The sequence below is a fragment of the Hemibagrus wyckioides genome, linkage group LG17 (genome assembly GCF_019097595.1).
Source record: "Hemibagrus wyckioides isolate EC202008001 linkage group LG17, SWU_Hwy_1.0, whole genome shotgun sequence".
Lineage (NCBI taxonomy): Eukaryota > Metazoa > Chordata > Actinopteri > Siluriformes > Bagridae > Hemibagrus > Hemibagrus wyckioides.
This window is the reverse complement of record NC_080726.1, coordinates 24,961,908-24,982,727: the sequence shown is the minus strand read 5'-3', so window position 1 is coordinate 24,982,727 and position 20,820 is coordinate 24,961,908. Positions and strand designations below refer to the sequence as shown.

Below are 20,820 nucleotides of genomic sequence, written 5' to 3'. Positions count from 1 at the left end.
AGAGGGGGGGGGGGGGGGCAGAGAGATTACACAGACATCTGATGGTGAGAAACACTGCTGTTCTGGTAAGGAGAAATAAAACACTAATAAAACCTTTCACCTCTAGAACACATGGACATTCTGCCGTGTGTCTAAAGTGCTGGTTAAAGGTCACATGACTAGAGGTGTCAGTCATTCTCTCACCGGTTTGTAGTCGATCTCGGTGTAGTCTTTAAGCGCAGCTCGCAGGCTCTCTACCCACTCCTTATCACACACTGAGTTCTCCTGAGCACCAAACACGTAGATATCGTGAGGAATCGTGACCGTCATCTCATCCAGAGTTTTACCCAAACCTCGAGATAAGAGCCAGGAACCAACAGCCTTCGGAGCAGGAACGCTGCCTGCATACACACGCACAAACACACAAGAAAAAAGAAAATATTAGTATGATGTGCTGAAGCTAAACCTACATTGTAGATATTTGTGTCGATTGAGCTAGTGAGGAACATAAGGAATAGGACATAACATGGTCTGAGTGTATGCATGTGTTACCCATGTTCCATGTCCCTATAAAGATGGAGATCATGTCCGGCTCATCCTGGTTGGAATGTTTGTTCTTCATCAGCTGCAGAAGTTGACAGAATGCTTCCCTTTTCTAATTGACAGACAAAGTGTGTGTGTTTTATTGCATTAATTTACTAGTAATTTCTTGGATGTGTGCGTGTATGTGCGTCTCTCACTTTAGCACTTGGGAAGATGAAGTCTTTTCTCTGGCTCTTGTCCTTCTCCTTCTCAAACACGATGCCCAGTTTATTTGGCATTCTCTGTGACTTTATTAGCTGTCTGACTGTAACGTGCACACACACACACACAAAAAGCGTGACCGTTCATTTCCTGAGTGTTTTGGCTTCATACAGAAGTTCAAAATGGAGTCTCTCTTTCTCTCTCTGGATTACTGTCTCTCAAATACTCCCTCCGTTCCTCCTCCCTCCCCCACTGCTCATCTGTCTCTCCCTATTCCACTCTCTCACACTCTATCCATCCTTCTCTGTCTTAGTCTCTCTCCTTCTTGAAAACTCTCTCACTCACTCTCTTTCACCCTCCCATCTCACCCCCTGCCCATCTCACTCTTGTCATGGGTGTAGGTGGTCCAGTCCTCCTGTGTGTCCTTCACTTTCTTCATCACCACCAGTTTTCCCGCCTCCACATCAACGCTGAGTGTGTGTTTCTGACTCTTCCCTATTTTAGCCAGTTCAGCCAGGTACATGTCTGGCTTCACCTAACACACACACATGCCTTTTTTTAGTCTCATTATGACTCAAGTGATGTATAGCCAGAGCAACCACCAAATCTGTGTGTGTGTGAGTACCTCAAAGGCCTGAACAGGAATGGCCTTGCTGTGGCGTGTCAGGGGGGTAAGGGGAGACGACACACTCATATCCTGTAGAGCCTTCAGAGCCTACAGACAGAGATACAGGCAGACAGGGATACAGAGATACAGGCAGACAGGGATACAGAGAAAGAGATTAAGCAAACAGGTTTAAATAAAGGAAAGGACTTCTCTTAGCAGGAAGTAAAATCAGCATTGTACTCGAAAAGCCTGCTGTGGAAACTGATTCCTGCAATGGTGACTGAAGGTAAAATAACTGCTTTAATTGGAAAAATAAAAATAACTGAAATAGCCTTAGGTGCCAAAACTTGTGCCACTGTGGGTGTACCTTTTTCTCTATGGAAGACAGTAGGTCTTTGAGGATGGCCAGTTTAGTGACGAGACTCTCCAGTTCCTGATCTCCACCCTGACTCACAGACTTTGTGTGTGTGAGTGAGAGAGAGAGAGAGAGAGAGAGAAAGAGAGAGAGAAATTTTAGCATTTTAACAATTAAAAAGAGAGAACAGTTTCAGAGTCACAGTGGTAAAGAGCTTTATAGTTGCACTCCTTAATATGTCCACTTACTCTCACTTACTTTTGTTGTGTCACTACATGTTTTGTTACAGACACACACAAAACAATGTCTGACCGTAATGCACATAAAGTGTGAAATTTAATGTTATGTTCACACACATGAAGTGAATACATGACTAACCTCACACAGAACATAACAGGGTGCTATATTCACATAGCATTCTGAAAAAACTACATGAAATTACAGATAGCTAACCATGGCTAAAGCTAAAAGCTACATGCTAATTTACAATTACACCACACTGTTGCTGAGTTCTGGATTGTGATTGCACTGAAGTTGTTGATTAATTTTCTACAGCAGCTCTGAAAGTAATGCAGCTATGCAAATCACAGGTTTATATTAACACACTTACTCTAAACATTGTTTCTATTGTAAAAGCTCATTCACAGGGACACGTTTATATGATATTTATATAACATTTATTGAAGGATATTATCAGAGCTTTGCAACAGTCAGAGATGAAGCTATAACTAAGTTTTCTGACTAACAGGACAGAGGATTTAAGGCTGCATTTTGTTCTCTTATTAACTTCTCTCGAGGAACATAATGTAAGTGCACAGGATGTAAAATAAATTACAACAGTTACAATCTAACTTGTAAGTTAACATTCCATGACATTAATGTAACCATAAACAGGTAAAAATGTATGATGTACCAGCCTAATCAATAAACTCGTATAAATTGTTTTATCTCCTGAGAACAAAGCAGAGAGCAAGCTGACCTGCTGAATCATCCTGGACACCATGGAGGCACTTTGCTGATCAAACACCTTAGACAGGATCTCCAATCCAGACAACACCTTATCCACCTCACTGAGAGTAACAGAGAGAGAGAGAGAGAGAGAGAGAGAATGACATTAAATAAAAACAGTAGAATAAAAGTATAAGTGGGATACAGTATAGAATTTATTTGGGTAAATAAAACATGAAAACAAATATAAATAATTGAGTGAATAAATACAATTCACAAAATAATTTGTTCATCATCCACACTGTCTGAAAAAAGGTTCATCGTGGATTCTTTATCTGATTGAGGGATCTAGTTTTCTAAAAGATGAGAGAGGAAATCCTCTGTTTTAGGGTTTTACATATAACCTATGTAATATAAGAGTTCCCACACTGGGCAAACTAATGAAGAACTAGAACCAAATGGAACATTTGCAATATCCCTAAACACAGGTCACTGTGTGAGAACTGGATGAGAACTACTCTCTGTGAAAGGCAATGTGTGCCTGTTTGTCCCTGTGAAAGGTTTCTCTTTCTGTCTGTATGTTTGTGGGTGTGTGTCTGTGTGTACCCGTGCAGGCGTTTGCATGATGACACCAGTGTTTTGTTGAGGTGAGGCAGACTGCTCGCTCCCTGTTTAACTGCCTCCAAATCCAACGCATAGCTGCCCTTAAGATACTCATGAGAAATTGTACTCAACCCATTCCCTACTGACACACTGAAAGACAGACAGGCAAGGGAAGAGAGAAAAAGAGGCGGGGGGGGATGTAAATGGCAATTTTACATTATGATGTGATAAGACAACTCACATCCAGCCCCCTCCAAAATTCTGGAACCGCAAGGCCAGTTTTTGTTTTACACTGAAGACATTTGGGTTTGAGATTGAAAGATAAAAATGAACCAATAGTTAAGAACTTAACTTCCACTTCCTATATATAATTCCTGTGTATAATTCCTATGTATAATTCCTATTCCTATGTATAATTACATCTAAATGTGTTACACAACTTGGCACCTTTGGTGATGTTTTGGAACATGTAACTGACAGGTGTTTCCTGTTACCCAGGTGTCCTGTTAAATTGACTTTTTAAATAATTAATAGCTCTGAATGTCTACTCTGGATTGGAGCTTTGGATTTCACCTGTGAAGACTGCATTTGTTGTTAAAGAGGATAAACCAACAAGACAAAAGCAAAATTCTGAAGCTGAGAAAAGAGGAAAAATCTATTAGAGGCACTGCACAGCAGCTGATGACAGAAACAGTGAGATCTGTGAAGAAAACCCCCCAAAACAACAGTGACATATAATACATAATCTCCATATGGCAGGGGTGAAGGAATCACAGTCCACCATTCAAAGAAGACATTGAGAGCAGATATATAGGGGCCAAACAGAAGATACAAAGCTCTCATAGGTCTCACCAGACCAGATTGAAATTCAGAGTACAAGTACAGAGATGACCCACAAACGTCCTGAAACCACCTGCAACCATTCTACCAAAGTGATTGAAAGACCAAAGTGTGGAGGATCTGCTCATGATCATACAAGCTTATCATGGCTGTTTCTGGGACTGGCTTGCTAATCTTTACTGATTATAGAACTCATGATGGTAGCGTCAGAATGAATTCACAAGTCTACAAAAGCAGACTGCTGATTTACAAAGAAATACATCCAAAACACACTGACAACATAACAAAGACCTTCATCTGGGGAAAAAGTGAAAGGTTTTAGACTGGCCAAGTTAATCACCAAAGCATAACCAAACTGAGCAGCATTTCACCTCCCAAAGATGGGACTGAATGGAACAAACTACAAACAGCAAGTGAAAGAAGCTGTGCTTACAAGCCTGGAAAAGAGTCACAAAAGAAGAATGCAACAGTTAATCAAGTCAGTTACTGTCTTCACCGGCTTGATGCAGTTACTGCAAGCATGAGCTATGCAACCAAATATTAGGTGTTATTTACATTAAAACAATACAAATACATCAATATATGTTTAAAACATCTGAATGGAAATGTCTAAAATTCAGTTCTATTGTTTCATATTGATCGATGTCAAACAAAATTCAGTGTATAGCAAAAACAAAACAACTGGCCTCACTGTTCTAGCAAATTCATGCATTATAAAACAAGTGAGCATCATTATTCAGAGTAGGATAGGTCGAAGAGGGGTTTACCTTTCTGTGGGAGTGTCTGTACTGACAAGAGCAGAGCTACAAGAGCCAGTCCGAGGAGGAAGGGGGGGTTTATCATCCTCTCCATCTGTGAAAGAGACACACACATAAATATTTTGAAGAAAGCCGGTCTTATTTTGATATTGTGTGCGTTTTATTAGCACTTGCAACAGCATTATGGCATTATCACAATGCAAAATGTCCACAGGGGTAGGGGTTCCACATAGAGAAGAGAAATACATTTAGTATTCTGATTGGCTGTTCAGAGGTGGCAGGTCCACCTCCAAACTCTAGGTCCAGGTGTCCAGGATGCCACCTGTGCAACAAATCCAGTCGTGAAATTTCCTCGCTCCTAAATATTCCAGTCAACTGTCAGCTGTATTATAAGAACGTGGAAGTGTTTGGGAACGACAGCAACTCAGCCACGAAGTGGTAGGCCACGTAAACTGACGGAGCGGGGTCAGCGGATGCTGAGGCGCATAGTGCGAAGAGGTCGCCAACTTTCTGCAGAGTCAATCGCTACAGACCTCCAAACTTCATGTGGCCTTCAGATTAGCTCAAGAACAGTGCGCAGAGAGCTTCATGGAATGGGGTTCCATGGCCGAGCAGCTGCATCCAAGCCATACATCACCAAGTGCAATGCAAAGCGTCGGATGCAGTGGTGTAAAGCACACCGCCACTGGACTCTAGAGCAGTGGAGACGCGTTCTCTGGAGTGACGAATCGCGCTTCTCCATCTGGCAATCTGATGGACGAGTCTGGGTTTGGCGGTTGCCAGGAGAACGGTACTTGTCTGACTGCATTGTGCCAAGTGTAAAGTTTGGTGGAGGGGGGAATATGGTGTGGGGTTGTTTTTCAGGAGCTGGGCTTGGCCCCTTAGTTCCATTGAAAGGAACTCTGAATGCTTCAGCATACCAAGACATTTTGGACAATTCCATGCTCCCAACTTTGTGGGAACAGTTTGGAGCTGGCCCCTTCCTCTTCCAACATGACTGTGCACCAGTGACCAAAACAAGGTCCATAAAGACATGGATGACAGAATCTGGTGTGGATGAACTTGACTGGCCTGCACAGAGTCCTGACCTCAACCCGATAGAACACCTTTGGGATGAATTAGAGCGGAGACTGAGAGCCAGGCCTTCTCGTCCAACATCAGTGTGTGACCTCACAAATGCGATTCTGGAAGAATGGTCAAAAATTCCCATAAACACACTCCTAAACCTTGTGGACAGCCTTCCCAGAAGAGTTGAAGCTGTTATAGCTGCAAAGGATGGACCGACGTCATATTGAACCCTATGGATTAGGAATGGGATGTCACTTAAGTTCATATGCGAGTCAAGGCAGGTGAGCGAATACTTTTGGCAATATAGTGTAGCTTATTGCAATAAACCAATTGAGCTGAACAAGTTATTTTTGTGTAAAAAAATTTTTTCCCCCGGAGTTTATTCCGTTCATTTGATTTTATAAATTCTGTACACATTCTATGAACAATTAGCCAAGCTACTCAGAAAGTATGATTAGCCATACAGATATGTAACAGTCCTATGATGATACTTCACTTTTTTGTGTTTTTGTGAGACATTTTTATTACTGAGACATTTTGAGAAATAACCAACATTCTGAGCTCTTCAGCCATGTTGGACTTAACGATGATGTCATTACCCTGATGAAGCAGTCACTTTTGCTGTCGCCATGGATACAGATTATAATGTCTGGTGAGGAATAAACATTAAAAAGGATGGATTCTGTTTCTGACTGTCCAGTTCTCTCCATTGGGTTTACCTGTGTGTGTATGTGTGTGTGTGTGTGTGTATACCTGAATAGTCTCTCTCATCTGTCAACTCTTCTCTCTCCACAGGCAGCAGCAGGGTGGTGACAAGACCCTGGTTAGGTTGAAGGTAGAGTTGAATCAGCTCAGACAGTGTCTTAAACCTCTTTGGCTGCACTCCCTGAGATGTCTACACACACACACACACACACACACACAAACACACAAAGTGTAGAGAGAAAATCTTCACCTCCTAGGGTTTGGTTATGTGATAACATACTCAATGTAGCTTCTGCTTTAAATGAATGCATGTGAGTGCTGGATAAATATCAACATGCATTTGCTGTAAAGGCAAGGGTGTGTTTGTTACAGGATATGTGGTAAAACAGGGCTATGGCAAAGACACAATAAGTCTGCTGTATGGCCTATAGACATAACCAAACAGCTCCCACCCATTACCCAACCAACCCCAGCCCCCCAAGCACCACACACACACCATATTACCTGTACTGCTAGGAAGTTCTCCTCATCAGGTAGGATTCTGTATGTGTGAACATGCTTCTGGTATCTACAATGAAACAGAATAAACTGATCAGTCACATAGACACACACACCCCTGAGATACTCCTCTCATCCACTCATATCCATAGCTGTGTGTGTGTGAGAGATAGAGAGACAGAGAGAATAAGAGGAAGAACAAACCTGTAAACCTGTTCATGTCCATCAAACCAGCTGTTTTCAAACACACACACACACACATATACACACACACACCTCATTTCATTATCAAACACTGTGGTTGAGTGGCCTGCACATCAGCAGTGCTTTGTTCAACAAACACACAAGCACCTAACCACCCACCCACACACATATTTGGTAGTCAAAAATTTACTGGTCGTGTGTGTGTGTGTTTGCTGAACAAAGTTCTATAATTATCCAGCCATTTATGCTACAGGCAATGTCACTATGGCAATGTAAAAAAAACTGGACAGTGCACATGAGACAGGCACGCTTCACCCACAACAGACAAACACAACTGGCTTATAAAGGCACACTGCACCAGCAACACACCATACAACTGCCTTAAAGTCACACTACACCCACAAACACACAGAACTGTCTTAAAGGCACACTGCTTTTGCATTTATGGCATTTGGCACACACCCTTATCCAGAAAGATGTACAAAAGAGCTTTGAAGTCTCTACGAAAGCATACATAAATTCTGCCTCACTAAATACAATCAGACTAAGAATACAATCAGACTAAGTAAACAAAACAAAACAAAAAACAAGTGCTAGTTTAAGTTTTTAGGAAGAGGTAGGTCTTCAGGCATTGTTTGAAGACAGCCAGTAACTCAGCTGTTCTGATATCTAGGGGAAATTCCATCCACCACCTCTGTGCCAGAACAGAGAAGAAGCTTGAAGCATACCTACCTTGTACCCTGAGAGATGGTGGGTCCAGTTAAGCAGTGCTAGAACATTTGAGGGAGTGTAGTGCAGTGGGAGAAGTGATAAGAGCTTCGAGGTTAGAGGATGCGGGTCCATTTTTGGCTTTATGGGCAAGCATCAGTGTTTTAAATCTGATGCCTGCAGCTAGTAGAAGTCAATGGAGGGGCATAGCAAAGGGGTGAACTCTAGAAAAAAGAAAACAAATTGGCAGACTGCCATGGTTACCTCAAGGTTGCAAACAATGGCAGAAGGGGATATTAGAGTAAACAATGCACCCACAACACAACTGCCTGAAAATCAGACTACACCTACAACACACACTCACTCAAAGGTGCACTGCACTCACAACACACACAACTGATTTCTTTACTGAGAGGAGTACTAAGCAGAATGGGGCACAGTTCTCCATCGCCTTAAGGCACACTGCACCCACAACACATGCACACACAACTGTATTAAAGGCACAATGCACCCACAACACTCATACAACCATATAAAAGGCACACTGCACCCACAACACATACACAGAACTGTGTTAAAGGCACACTGTACCCACAACACACACACACAACTGTGTTAAAGGCACACTGTACCCACAACACACACACACAACTGTGTTAAAGGCACACTGTACCCACAACACACACACACAACTGTGTTAAAGGCACACTGTACCCACAACACACACACACAACTGTGTTAAAAGCACACTGCACCCACAACACACACACACAACTGTGTTAAAGGCACACTGCACCCACAATACACACACACAACTGTGTTAAAGGCACACTGCACCCACAACACACACACACACACACACAACTGTGTTAAAGGCACACTGCACCCACAACACACACACAACTGTGTTAAAGGCACACTGCACCCACAATACACACACACACACACAACTGTGTTAATGGCACACTGCACCCACAATACACACACAACTGTGTTAAAAGCACACTGCACCCACAATACACACACACACACACAACTGTGTTAAAGGCACACTGCACCCACAATACACACACACACACACACACAACTGTGTTAAAGACACACTGCACCCACAATACACACACAACTGTGTTAAAGGCACACTGCACCCACAATACACACACACACACACACACAACTGTGTTAAAGGCACACTGCACCCACAACACACACACACAACTGTGTTAAAGGCACACTGCACCCACAATACACACACAGAACTGTGTTAAAAGCACACTGCACCCACAATACACACACACACACACAACTGTGTTAAAGGCACACTGCACCCACAATACACACACACACACACACACACAACTGTGTTAAAGGCACACTGCACCCACAACACACACACACACACAACTGTGTTAAAGGCACACTGCACCCACAATACACACACACACACACACACAACTGTGTTAAAGGCACACTGCACCCACAACACACACACACACAACTGTGTTAAAGGAACACTGCACCCACAATACACACACACAACTGTGTTAAAGGCACACTGCACCCACAATACACACACACACACAACTGTGTTAAAGGCACACTGCACCCACAATACACACACACACACACAACTGTGTTAAAGGCACACTGCACCCACAATACACACACACACACAACTGTGTTAAAGGCACACTGCACCCACAATACACACACAACTGTGTTAAAGGCACACTGCACCCACAACACACACACACACACAACTGTGTTAAAGGCACACTGCACCCACAACACACACACAACTGTGTTAAAGACACACTGCACCCACAACACACACACACACACACAGAACTGTCTTAAAGGCACACTGCACCCACAATACACACACAACTGTGTTAAAGGCACACTGCACCCACAATACACACACACACACACACACAACTGTGTTAAAGGCACACTGCACCCACAATACACACACACAACTGTGTTAATGGCACACTGCACCCACAACACACACACAACTGTGTTAATGGCACACTGCACCCACAATACACACACAACTGTGTTAATGGCACACTGCACCCACAATACACACACACACACACACACACACACAACTGTGTTAAAGGCACACTGTACCCACAACACACACACAACTGTGTTAAAGGCACACTGTACCCACAACACACACACACACACACAGAACTGTCTTAAAGGCACACTGCACCCACAATACACACACAACTGTGTTAAAGGCACACTGCACCCACAACACACACACACACACAACTGTGTTAAAGGCACACTGCACCCACAACACACACACAACTGTGTTAAAGACACACTGCACCCACAACACACACACACACACACAGAACTGTCTTAAAGGCACACTGCACCCACAATACACACACAACTGTGTTAAAGGCACACTGCACCCACAACACACACACACACACAACTGTGTTAAAGGCACACTGCACCCACAATACACACACAACTGTGTTAAAGGCACACTGCACCCACAACACACACACACACACACACACAACTGTGTTAAAGGCACACTGCACCCACAACACACACACAACTGTGTTAAAGACACACTGCACCCACAACACACACACACACACACACAGAACTGTCTTAAAGGCACACTGCACCCACAACACACACACACACAACTGTGTTAAAGGCACACTGTACCCACAACACACACACAACTGTGTTAAAGGCACACTGTACCCACAACACACACACACACAACTGTGTTAAAGGCACACTGTACCCACAACACACACACACACACAACTGTGTTAAAGACACACTGCACCCACAACACACACACACACAACTGTGTTAAAGGCACACTGTACCCACAACACACACACACACACAACTGTGTTAAAGGCACACTGTACCCACAACACACACACACACAACTGTGTTAAAGGCACACTGCACCCACAACACACACACACACAACTGTGTTAAAGGCACACTGCACCCACAACACACACACAACTGTGTTAAAGGCACACTGCACCCACAACACACACACACACACACAACTGTGTTAGACACACTGTACCCACAATACACACACAATTTCCTGAAAGTTACGCTACACCCACAACAAACACACTACTGTCTTAAAAGCCAGATTACACGACACCAGACACAATTTCACCTTGGAAAACACTCTAAACGTAGAACTTTAGGTGGCTTTGGTAAGGTAGTATACTCGCGAAAAGAGAAAGCGCAAATAGCTTTCTTTGCTATTAAAGGGAAATTTACTGAAGTAGACAATAGAGCAGATAACTTAAATTCTTCACTAATCTTAAATCAAGTTCCCCAAACACACTTCAAAACAAAGCCCTAAACTTCCAAGCCCTAAAACTAGTCCCTGTTGTTAGCTTGCCTGAGAACTCACATATTAACAACGTCTAACAATCAGCCTCAGGGCAATTCAACTATACAAAACCTAATTAGAATAAACCAATTCACAAAAGCTAGTAAAAATGCATATTTTGACCACTGGGAAGCGAAAGTAAAAACCAAAGCAAATTAGAATGTTATCGGGCCTTGAACAGAAAGTACAGCCTCGCAGAATATCACAGTCTAGGCACAGAGGGAAAAAAAGACAAACAAACATGGCTTCCAAAGGCAGAAAGAATGTGTCGTAACCACTGGTGAGGTTATGACAGAGGTCCACTTTCTCTGTTCACTGTGATATATTTTATAACACTGGAGAAAAATGCTTAAAAAATTCGAAGCTCATACCATATTTTACCAACCTATCAGAAACAGACTAAATGCAGATGCTGCTGGGGGAGTGGGGGAGGGGCAGCCACACCCCTGCTGCAGGTAAATTCATCTCTGAGCTGCACATGCTCAGAAATCAGTTAAAACTCTGACCACATTTCACTGGACAATTGTACAAAACTTTTTGTATAGAGGGAGAGAGAGAGAGAGAGAGAGAGAGAGAGTGAGTGTGTGTGTGTGTGTGTGTGTGTGTGTAGGTGAGTATGGCAGACACCACCACCTACTGTCACCAATTACTGTTCACTGTTCTACCTTCCCAAATGGAAGGCATTAGGCCAACTGTCTGATCGCAACCAAGTCACTATCATAAAATTAAACAAATACTTACCTCGGCACAGAACTAAGCAAGCTATATCACTTCAGAAAATCATACAGATGGATTGAAATCAGCAAAAGAATACCAGAAACAGTAGGCAGCCAAACATTACAAATGCTCCTAGATAACTTCATGGATACCAGCTATGCTCACATGAAAGACAGAAGAGGTCAATATGGCAGTGAAAGATAAAAACTATAAAGTCTAAAGACAGAACATAAACAACCTCATATCTAATCTCATATCGAAAATCAATATGTTTGACCAAGATTGCCAAAATATTCATTTAAAAAACGAACACAGGCATCCAAACAACACTCAGCTTCACCTCCCACAGAAAGGTTGTTGTGTAAATTGCAACCAAAACACACCTGAGACAGAGAGCTGAACATCCTAACAGAACATACCACAAAGATCTGAGAAAAATCTACAACACACCCACCAAACCTCTGACACACCATGAAAAACGTAAAACATAAAAACTGCAGTCCAATAAGAGACATGAGGCAGTGCAAGATCTGCCTTGCCCTTGTGTTTCTTCTCACTGTTAGGAAAGTCATTCTTTATTGTTACTGTTTCATTTTTTCTTACTTTTATTAGTAAATTCATTTATATTATGCTATTTTATCTTTCTTTTTTCCAGTTGTTCTGTTTATATTGCCTTTATATTGCCCTTGATTTCTGTACATAATTTTCACTATTTTTAAATTAGAATTCATTTCATTTTTTTTTCTTTTTTTACAGTACAAATGAATGAATGAATGCTGTGACACGTTTATTACCTCAGTCTTTTGCTTTTCCTGTGAAACCCATCTACCTACATACACACAGTTTCAAATGTGAGAAGAAACTCTGGAAAACGGCTTCTTTTGCCTTTTCTGCTATACGTTCAGCTCAATTTACACACAGCCTTTTTCCAGTGAGGGCAATGACACAGTCCATTAGCAGCTTCTTTGTTGCAGTTCAGAAGGCATTGAGATGAATGTGTGTTTGTACTACAGATATGATCTCTGCACGTGTTTCAAGTGATGGGATCACTTGCGTCCTTGAGAAGCACTGGACCGCAACCACACCTGTACTGGGTGTGCTGACCACTTATGATTCGATCAGCTACAAGTTAATGTGAACAGGTGTGAACTGGGCCTAAAAGCCTTAAGAACACATGCAGCAAACACACACAAACACACACACAGTAAAAGCAAGCAACAGTACATTTGTTTCCAATTTGTTTTTCATGAATTTTATACAGTTTAATTCAGTTGAGATCATAAGTTTACATACTCTTTACTGAATCTGCAAAATGTTAATCATTAAAAGAAATAAGAGGGATCATATAAATTGCAGTTTGCTGTTTTAGTTCTCCCCTGAATAAGCCATTTCCTGTTACAGATGTTTACAAGACTAAATAATATCTCAATTTACACAAATAACCAGTTCAAAAGATACATGCTCCAGTAAGATCCAGGGAGGTACAAAATTTTGAATAATATGATCAGTGTAAATTGTTATTATTTTGTTTATGGATCTTATTTTTCATTTAGTATTGCCAATCAGAAGCTACATAATATATTTACATGTTTTCCAGAAGACAATGAAGAAAATAAGAACAATTTACACTGATCATCCTGTTCATTAGTTTATACCCCCTGGCTCCTGGTTCCCCTGTCCTCAGTGGTAAAAGATGGACCTTAATATCATCATACGGTCACTGCTGGAAACAAGTCTAATATGCAGAAGATGCTGGAAAAGCATAGAATATGCAGGATCTGAAGAATTTTTCTGAAGAACTGTGAGCAGTTTTACTGTTCAGGACTAACGAAGAACTCTCTCAAAACATAAAAACAGTCACTGATCATCCAGGAAACAACACACAGGATTAAGAATGGTAGTGATGCAACATATGTAAACATCTCTAACGTGAAACACAGAAATAAACAACAAACTCCACTCTGTATGATCCCTCTTATTTCTTGTCTTTTTTTTTTGCAGACTCAGCAAGGGGGATGTAAACTTATGACCTCAACATTAATAAACTACAAAGTTATTAAATTATGTTATCTGCAAGCAAATAAACACTGATCTGCCCTGTAAGTGTTTGTGTTTATGAAGTGGTGCTCTGTAAAGAGCGGGGTTTGTGTGTGTGTGTATATGTGGGTGTTTGTACATACAGCATGGTTGCCAGTGTGTGTGTGAGTGTATGTGGGATTTTCCACACAGTCACTCAGCTCTTATTAATGCATGATGGAAAATAGGATGAGTGAACACACCAGGAAAAACCTGCTGTGTGTAAACAAACAGACAGACAGACACACACACCGAGTCAGAGAATATTAATCAGTGTGAATTTGAGCGAGTAAGGAGGAAAAAATCTGACAATATCAGCAACAAATCAGAAAAAATAAAACTTAATGCCATTTACACAGCAGCACTATACAAACATCAACACCAAACAATACCCATGTACTTTAAATTATCCAGAAACCAATGAGAGTAGGTGGGTCTGTAAAGTTTGTGATTAGAATTTAATTAACCTAGCAGTGATTTTCTAGAGATCTGTATCTGATTGAAAACAGAGAACAGTTCCACATTCGGGCATCACTGAGATCCTGAGTAGGCAAATAAAACTGCTGTTAAGAGAAAAAACATGTGAAGCGTTTGGAAGCGGAGCTCCTGTTCTGATCCACTGCCATACAGCAAAACCCAGTAATAACGAAACATCAGCGCTGAGGTCAGAAGAGTCTGAGCACTGATGTGGTTTCTGTAGTTTCCACACACTGCATTTACCCACGCGTCACACTGAAACACACTTGCACTCCAACACTGCACTTTCATTTAATTCTACGTCCTGATTGGTGAGAAGGTGTTGATTAGTTTTCTATATCAGCAGCTCAGAACAGTGCACCTATAAATCACAGGTTTATAGGAGTTATTTGTTCTAATACATATACAGGTTAAAAAAATCATGTGATAGTTAATGTGGTGTTTTATGTATGGAAATGTTTATGTAACATTTAGGGAAGAAGTCTCTAATGTCACTGCTTTATAACAGTCAGAGGTACATCTTCAGGACAGAGGTATTACGCTTTACAATATTTCAGTACCGTGAGAAGTATGTTTGTATTATTAAATAAAAAGAGAAGAAGATAAAATAGAGGAAAAAAAGAGAGGCTGGTGAATGAATGACTGTTTATAGCTTCTATAATTTAAAAGAAAACAAGATCTGTCTTGTTTCACCAACATTCCACAACATTAATGCAACTATAAATAAAAGTCTCTCATCATGCAGTGTGTGTGTGTATAAAGTGAGAGCAACCTCCGGCACTAACAGATCTGCGAAGCTTCATAAACCCTTCATTAGGCCCTAAGATGAGCAGTAAACAGCTCTGAGCAGCAGAATTGCACAGCTGCCTGATTGAGACATGTCCTAACGCATCTCTGTGGTACTTCACGCCAGGACACAACATCCACCACAGCAGTTTGCCTCTTTTTTCCCCATTATTTAAACAAACATTGCATGGATTCTTGTGCTGTAAACCTGTTCTTTACACCAGGGTTGTTTTTAATTGTTTAAAGCTTTATATTATAAAGTAACAATAATATCGAGATTATTGATGATCAAACATGCTACGACTTTTCTAAAAGATATTTCATTATTTTACAAATCCATCTCATGGTTTCAGCTAAAAATTTTCAGTTTAGAGTATTTCCATGTACACTCATCCCTGTAAATGATTTGCATGTGAAGAAGTGAAGCTGCGTGTCTGAGGTTTTGTATTGCATAGTGAAGTAAACGTACAGACATGTTTTTCTTCTGCACTCTTTAGCACACTGAAGCTTATCGATAAAAATGCAAACTCCACATCAGTAAGACCCAGCATCCTCTGGACCTGCCTGATATGTGCACACGGCAGTCCAGCAGACCAACACACCCATCTGATGCTCACACACACACTTAAGGTCTAACACACTAACCTGCTAACACCTATCCAGCACACTAACACGTTAATATGCCTGTCCAAAACACTAGCACACCTGTCCTGCACACTACAGCGCTCACATTATGATAATAAACTGGAAATAAATTGTAATATATGCCGAGACATGTTTTGTGATGTTGCACAGGTGTGATAGCATGCTGTACAGGTATGTTAGTGAGTTCTAACACACCTGTACAGCATGCTATCACACCTTTGCAACATCACAAAACATGTCTCAGCATATATTACAATTTATTTCCAGTTTATTATCATAATGTGAGTGCTGCACCATTACCACATTATCATCATCTTTCAGTAAAACCCTCTCCTCTCTCTTTTTTTCCATCATGGTGCTCATCACCTCCATTTCCTTAAATAATCTGATATCTAATTGCAATTGGGATCAGATGGTGATCAGGCATGGATTGGACAGGAATCAGATGTGGATTGGAATCAAATTTAGATTGGTTTGGGATCTGTAATACAGTCAGTCTGGACTAAAATCCAGGTCCCATACTGTGGCATTAGTTACTGAATTACATTTACATTACATTTCTGGCATTTGGCAGGCGCTCTTATCCAGAGTGACTTACAGTGATTAGTCATTTTACCTCATTTTATACAACTGAGCAATTGAGGGTTAAGGGCCTTGTTCAGGGGCCACTCGGCTTGGTGAACCTGGGATTCAAACTCACAACCTTCCGATCAGTAGTCCAACACCTTAACCACTAAGCTTACACATCCCTAATAATAATATTGCTCATGTGGAATATCGCGACATAATCGTATGGGTGATTACTGGTGTATTGGTAAAAGACGAATTATTACAATCACGTGACATTTACACAGGACGTTAGTGGAAGATAAAACATGTCTCTCTCTATGGAGAGCATGTTATTTTTATTCCTGATGACGTGGAGCCCGTGTGGGTCACGTGTCCTCGTCTAGCCCTGCCTCTGTAAGTGCTTGTGAGGTGTAAAGCTAAATATCTTATTCATGCCACAATATACATAAATCATACTATAAACAGTATAAATCATTTTATGAAGAGGAAGGTGTGTTTTACTGGGTGGTCAATTTGCTCAAGGTCACAGCTGGTAAAAAGGTTTGTGGCTACAGGAAATAATATTTGAAGCACCTGAAAATGTCGGCTTTCAGTTAAAGAAAACACACCGAGGAGAATAGGACTAACCTAAGATAACAGAAACAAACATACACTACCATAAACATTCAAATAAACACCTCAAAACTAAATAAACCCCATTTCTTTAACCCCGAGAGTTCAGATCAGAAGTTCGCGCTCAGTTCCGTGTGGTTCATTTCTCCTCGAAAACTTCATCACCAGTACACCTTAACAAGTTGTGTAATGCAAAGAGGTAAATAAATAAGTAAAAAATCTGAACATATATGTAGTGATAACTCACAGCACACACAGTGCGTAGGCGCCGCTCACACTCTCACTGTCCCGGACCAGGAAGCTCCCGTCTCGGCCAGCTCGGGCCAGCTGCTCCTCGGCGGCGGCGCGGCTCAGGTCCCGGTGATACCACAGTGGAGGGGCCGTTCCTCCCCCGCCCGCCATGGGGGAACCGAGCTGACGACAAAATGTCACGGGAAATAAGTAGATGTATTTATTTATCCGCTTTGTTTTTTCCCTTTCAGTCCTTGCCCTAGTTTAGCGGCTGAACCCGAGCAGTGAGCGCAGACTCGGCTCCAGCTCTGCCTCGGTCTCCCATCAGCCTTCCGCTAATCTACTCCTGGATTTATGTTCCAGTGGAAATGTTTCAGTTTAAGCACACAAACACAAACGCACCAAAATAAAATGTAATTCTGTATTTCAGTGTCCTTGATCAATAATAAAAGTTGTGCATCCAGCCAACAACTCTTCCCTTTTCACCCCAGTCAGTTCCTCGGTGAGGCGGTTAGCACTGAGCTAATCTCTTCTAACTTTCCCTTACAGAAATAAAGTAGATCCCAAACACGTTGAAACACACACTTTACCAAGTCTCTCTCTCATACACACACACTGTTACACAAAACAAACTACTGCTGAATAAAAACCCTGGCTTTGAATAACATTTAACAAGAACTAACAAGAATTTTTGAGAACCTCCGGTTTGACTTCTCAACTGGAAAACACACACCGCATTTACACATGTACACATCAATCTAAGACCCAGCTAGCGGCTAAGCTAAGACGCACGCGCGCGCACGCACACACATACACGCACACACTGCACAACCCGGACTAACAATAAGAGATACTTTTGCATGACCACCAGCGGCTGTCAGAGATGCATGTGTGTAACAAATCGGACACGTTATCTAAAACAGAGCTTCCCAAACTTCAGAAGGGTAAGGCCCCCCAAATACATAGCAAAAGCTCCACGACCCCCCTCCCAACCTCTTTGTTTAAAAAATACAGTATTTTGATTAATAGTATAAAGATATATTTATACATATATTTGTATATTAGATATATTTAATAAAGCAGATTGTCTCTTTGCACAAAATTATCAACATTTATTAACCAGTTTGTAAGAATTTCATGTGAATTATGAGAACTACCATAAAATGTAATGTTTTTATATGCTGGTGAAAATAAGATGATGTAAACATTCTTTACAAATATATTTTATTACATACTGTCTGCATACTATTTACAATTATATTGAATCAAAGTGTGTAACAGAAGTTTTTTATATTCTATTCTAAAATATTTTAATTATTTTAATATTTTGATTTAGCCTAGCTACGGCCCCCCTGCAATACCTCTACGGCCCACCAGGGGGCCGCGGCCCACAGTTTGGGAAGCACTGATCTAAAATATACAGGCAAAATGGAGCTTTCTGTCTTTTTAAAAAGCAGCTATACATTTTTACTTTCAGTCCAGTAAAATGTAGATAAATGAATATAGCAGAACAGCAGCTGGTTTTAACATGAGTGTAACTCTGAATCCACTTACTTCTGATGCTCACATGATCATTGTCTCAAATCCTTACACTTGTCCATTTTTCCTGCTTCTAACACATGAACTTTGAAGACAAAATGTTCACTTGCTGCCTAATATATCCCACCCACTAAGAGGTAACATATATATATATATATGGAGAGAAGGAGAGAGAGACTGTAGAGTGACCGTTGTTTGCTTGTTGGATGACATTGCCCTCATGTCGATGTCACCTTCTAGCTCTACCTTTTTGTTATGCTGTCATAGCTCAGCAGAGTCCCTGCTTGCACTCTACACACAGTGTTCACAGTGCAACAGAGTACAATGTTCTTAACCAATGCATGATAAGCATGCCTAATATTTTGTCACTCTTTCTCTTTTGCCAAGAAACATATGCTATACATATGTGATCCTGACAACCTGGTGATACATGGGACTGTGGTGGCTTTGGACAGAAGTGATGCTGATGCTCATATTCAGTTTTATATTATTTTATATTTTATATTGAGTTTTCCTCACTACGTTGCCTCTGGCTCTGGCTTATTAAAGGATAAAAAAGAGGTTGAATTTTATCGTTATTCTGAATTTTGATTGCTTAAAGCACTGTACAAATAAAATAAAATTGAATTGAATGTAAGTCACAGTCATGTGTGAAATGGTTTAGAATAACTTTGTGCTGTGCTGGCAGTGACTAAAACAAAAATGAATTTCAGAGGGATGAGGAGATTTACAAAATAAAACCATGAATGTTTTCCTTATCTGTACAATTAACTGGAGTTAAAGTGTGAAACACTCATGCAGATCATGTGGATGTCGGCCATCAAACAAGTATTTCATATTAATATCAAAATATGTTTATGACAGAAAAGCAGAAAAATACATATTACAAATAGGGAAAATTATCTAACTATATATCATGACAATCCATCAACCACTTTTCTTTTGCAGGAAATCATCTACTTCACTGGCTCTGAAAAATATGTTTCATAAATAAATGCTGATGTGGCCTGGGAGAATGAGTTTCACTGTTTTAAAGTGTCATTTTAAACCACTTATAAATCTGTGTTGAATAATCATTGTTTAGTATGTTTTGTACATTTAAAACACAAACAAACAGACAGCAACAAAAACAGCTAAAATCCTCAAGCCTCAATATAAACATTCTGAATATGTAAATATAACCCCACCTCATGTCCTCCTACATTACCTGTCACTCACTGTCCCTAACCCTGTTTCTTTTGCACAGTCAGCGTTATGTGTCTTGTTTGTCTCGTCATCCTCTGCACTGATGTTGTATGTTTAGTTTAAAAAAGTTTTAGAAAAAGTTTTTAAAAAAGTAGTTTAAAGAATTCTTGATTATAGTTTAGCTCTATGTTTGTCTGCGTCACCCTGTGTTTTGTTTTGTTCTGTGTAGCACCTCTGGTCCAGGTGAAAAGTTGTTTCATTTCACCGTGTACTGCATCAGCTATATATGGTTGAAGTGATAATAAAGCTTCTTTGACTGTGACTTTACCCCGTCCTTTCGCCCTCTGTGCGCTGGGATAGGCTCCAGCAGACCCCCGTGACCCTAGGAGTCCTAGGAATAAGCGAGTATAGACAATGAATGAATGACTGTGACTTTGACATTATTGAATACATTATTTTAGTTAATACTTGGATATACGCCTCCTGGTGCCTGTCAGGTGAACTACAATATAAAAACATGCGCCATTGAATTAAAAAAAGGAAAAGTGGGCCGGAC

The 20,820-nt window shown here is 40.9% G+C and overlaps 1 protein-coding gene across 3 annotated transcripts in view; it reads right to left on the bottom strand.

Moving 5' to 3' along the window:
* The window catches only part of inppl1a (inositol polyphosphate phosphatase-like 1a), a 29,171-nt gene extending 10,815 nt beyond the window's left edge, over positions 1 to 18,356 (bottom strand). The window contains exons 1-13 of one of the 3 annotated variants that reach the window (XM_058413599.1): positions 18,240 to 18,356; positions 17,557 to 17,723; positions 7,112 to 7,175; positions 6,656 to 6,797; positions 4,844 to 4,928; positions 3,240 to 3,386; positions 2,665 to 2,755; positions 1,698 to 1,787; positions 1,349 to 1,438; positions 1,108 to 1,258; positions 720 to 826; positions 532 to 634; positions 184 to 380 (exon numbers count right to left, since the gene is read on the bottom strand). In XM_058413599.1, the coding sequence (XP_058269582.1) occupies positions 184 to 380; positions 532 to 634; positions 720 to 826; positions 1,108 to 1,258; positions 1,349 to 1,438; positions 1,698 to 1,787; positions 2,665 to 2,755; positions 3,240 to 3,386; positions 4,844 to 4,928; positions 6,656 to 6,797; positions 7,112 to 7,175; positions 17,557 to 17,711 (1,422 nt within the window). In that variant the 5' untranslated portion in view covers positions 17,712 to 17,723; positions 18,240 to 18,356. Of the gene's footprint in view, positions 1 to 183; positions 381 to 531; positions 635 to 719; positions 827 to 1,107; positions 1,259 to 1,348; positions 1,439 to 1,697; positions 1,788 to 2,664; positions 2,756 to 3,239; positions 3,387 to 4,843; positions 4,929 to 6,655; positions 6,798 to 7,111; positions 7,176 to 7,309; positions 7,402 to 17,556; positions 17,724 to 18,223 lie in introns of those variants that run through there. The other 2 variants (XM_058413598.1, XM_058413600.1) reach the window with 2 other exon arrangements.
* Positions 18,357 to 20,820: the final 2,464 nt, after the last annotated feature.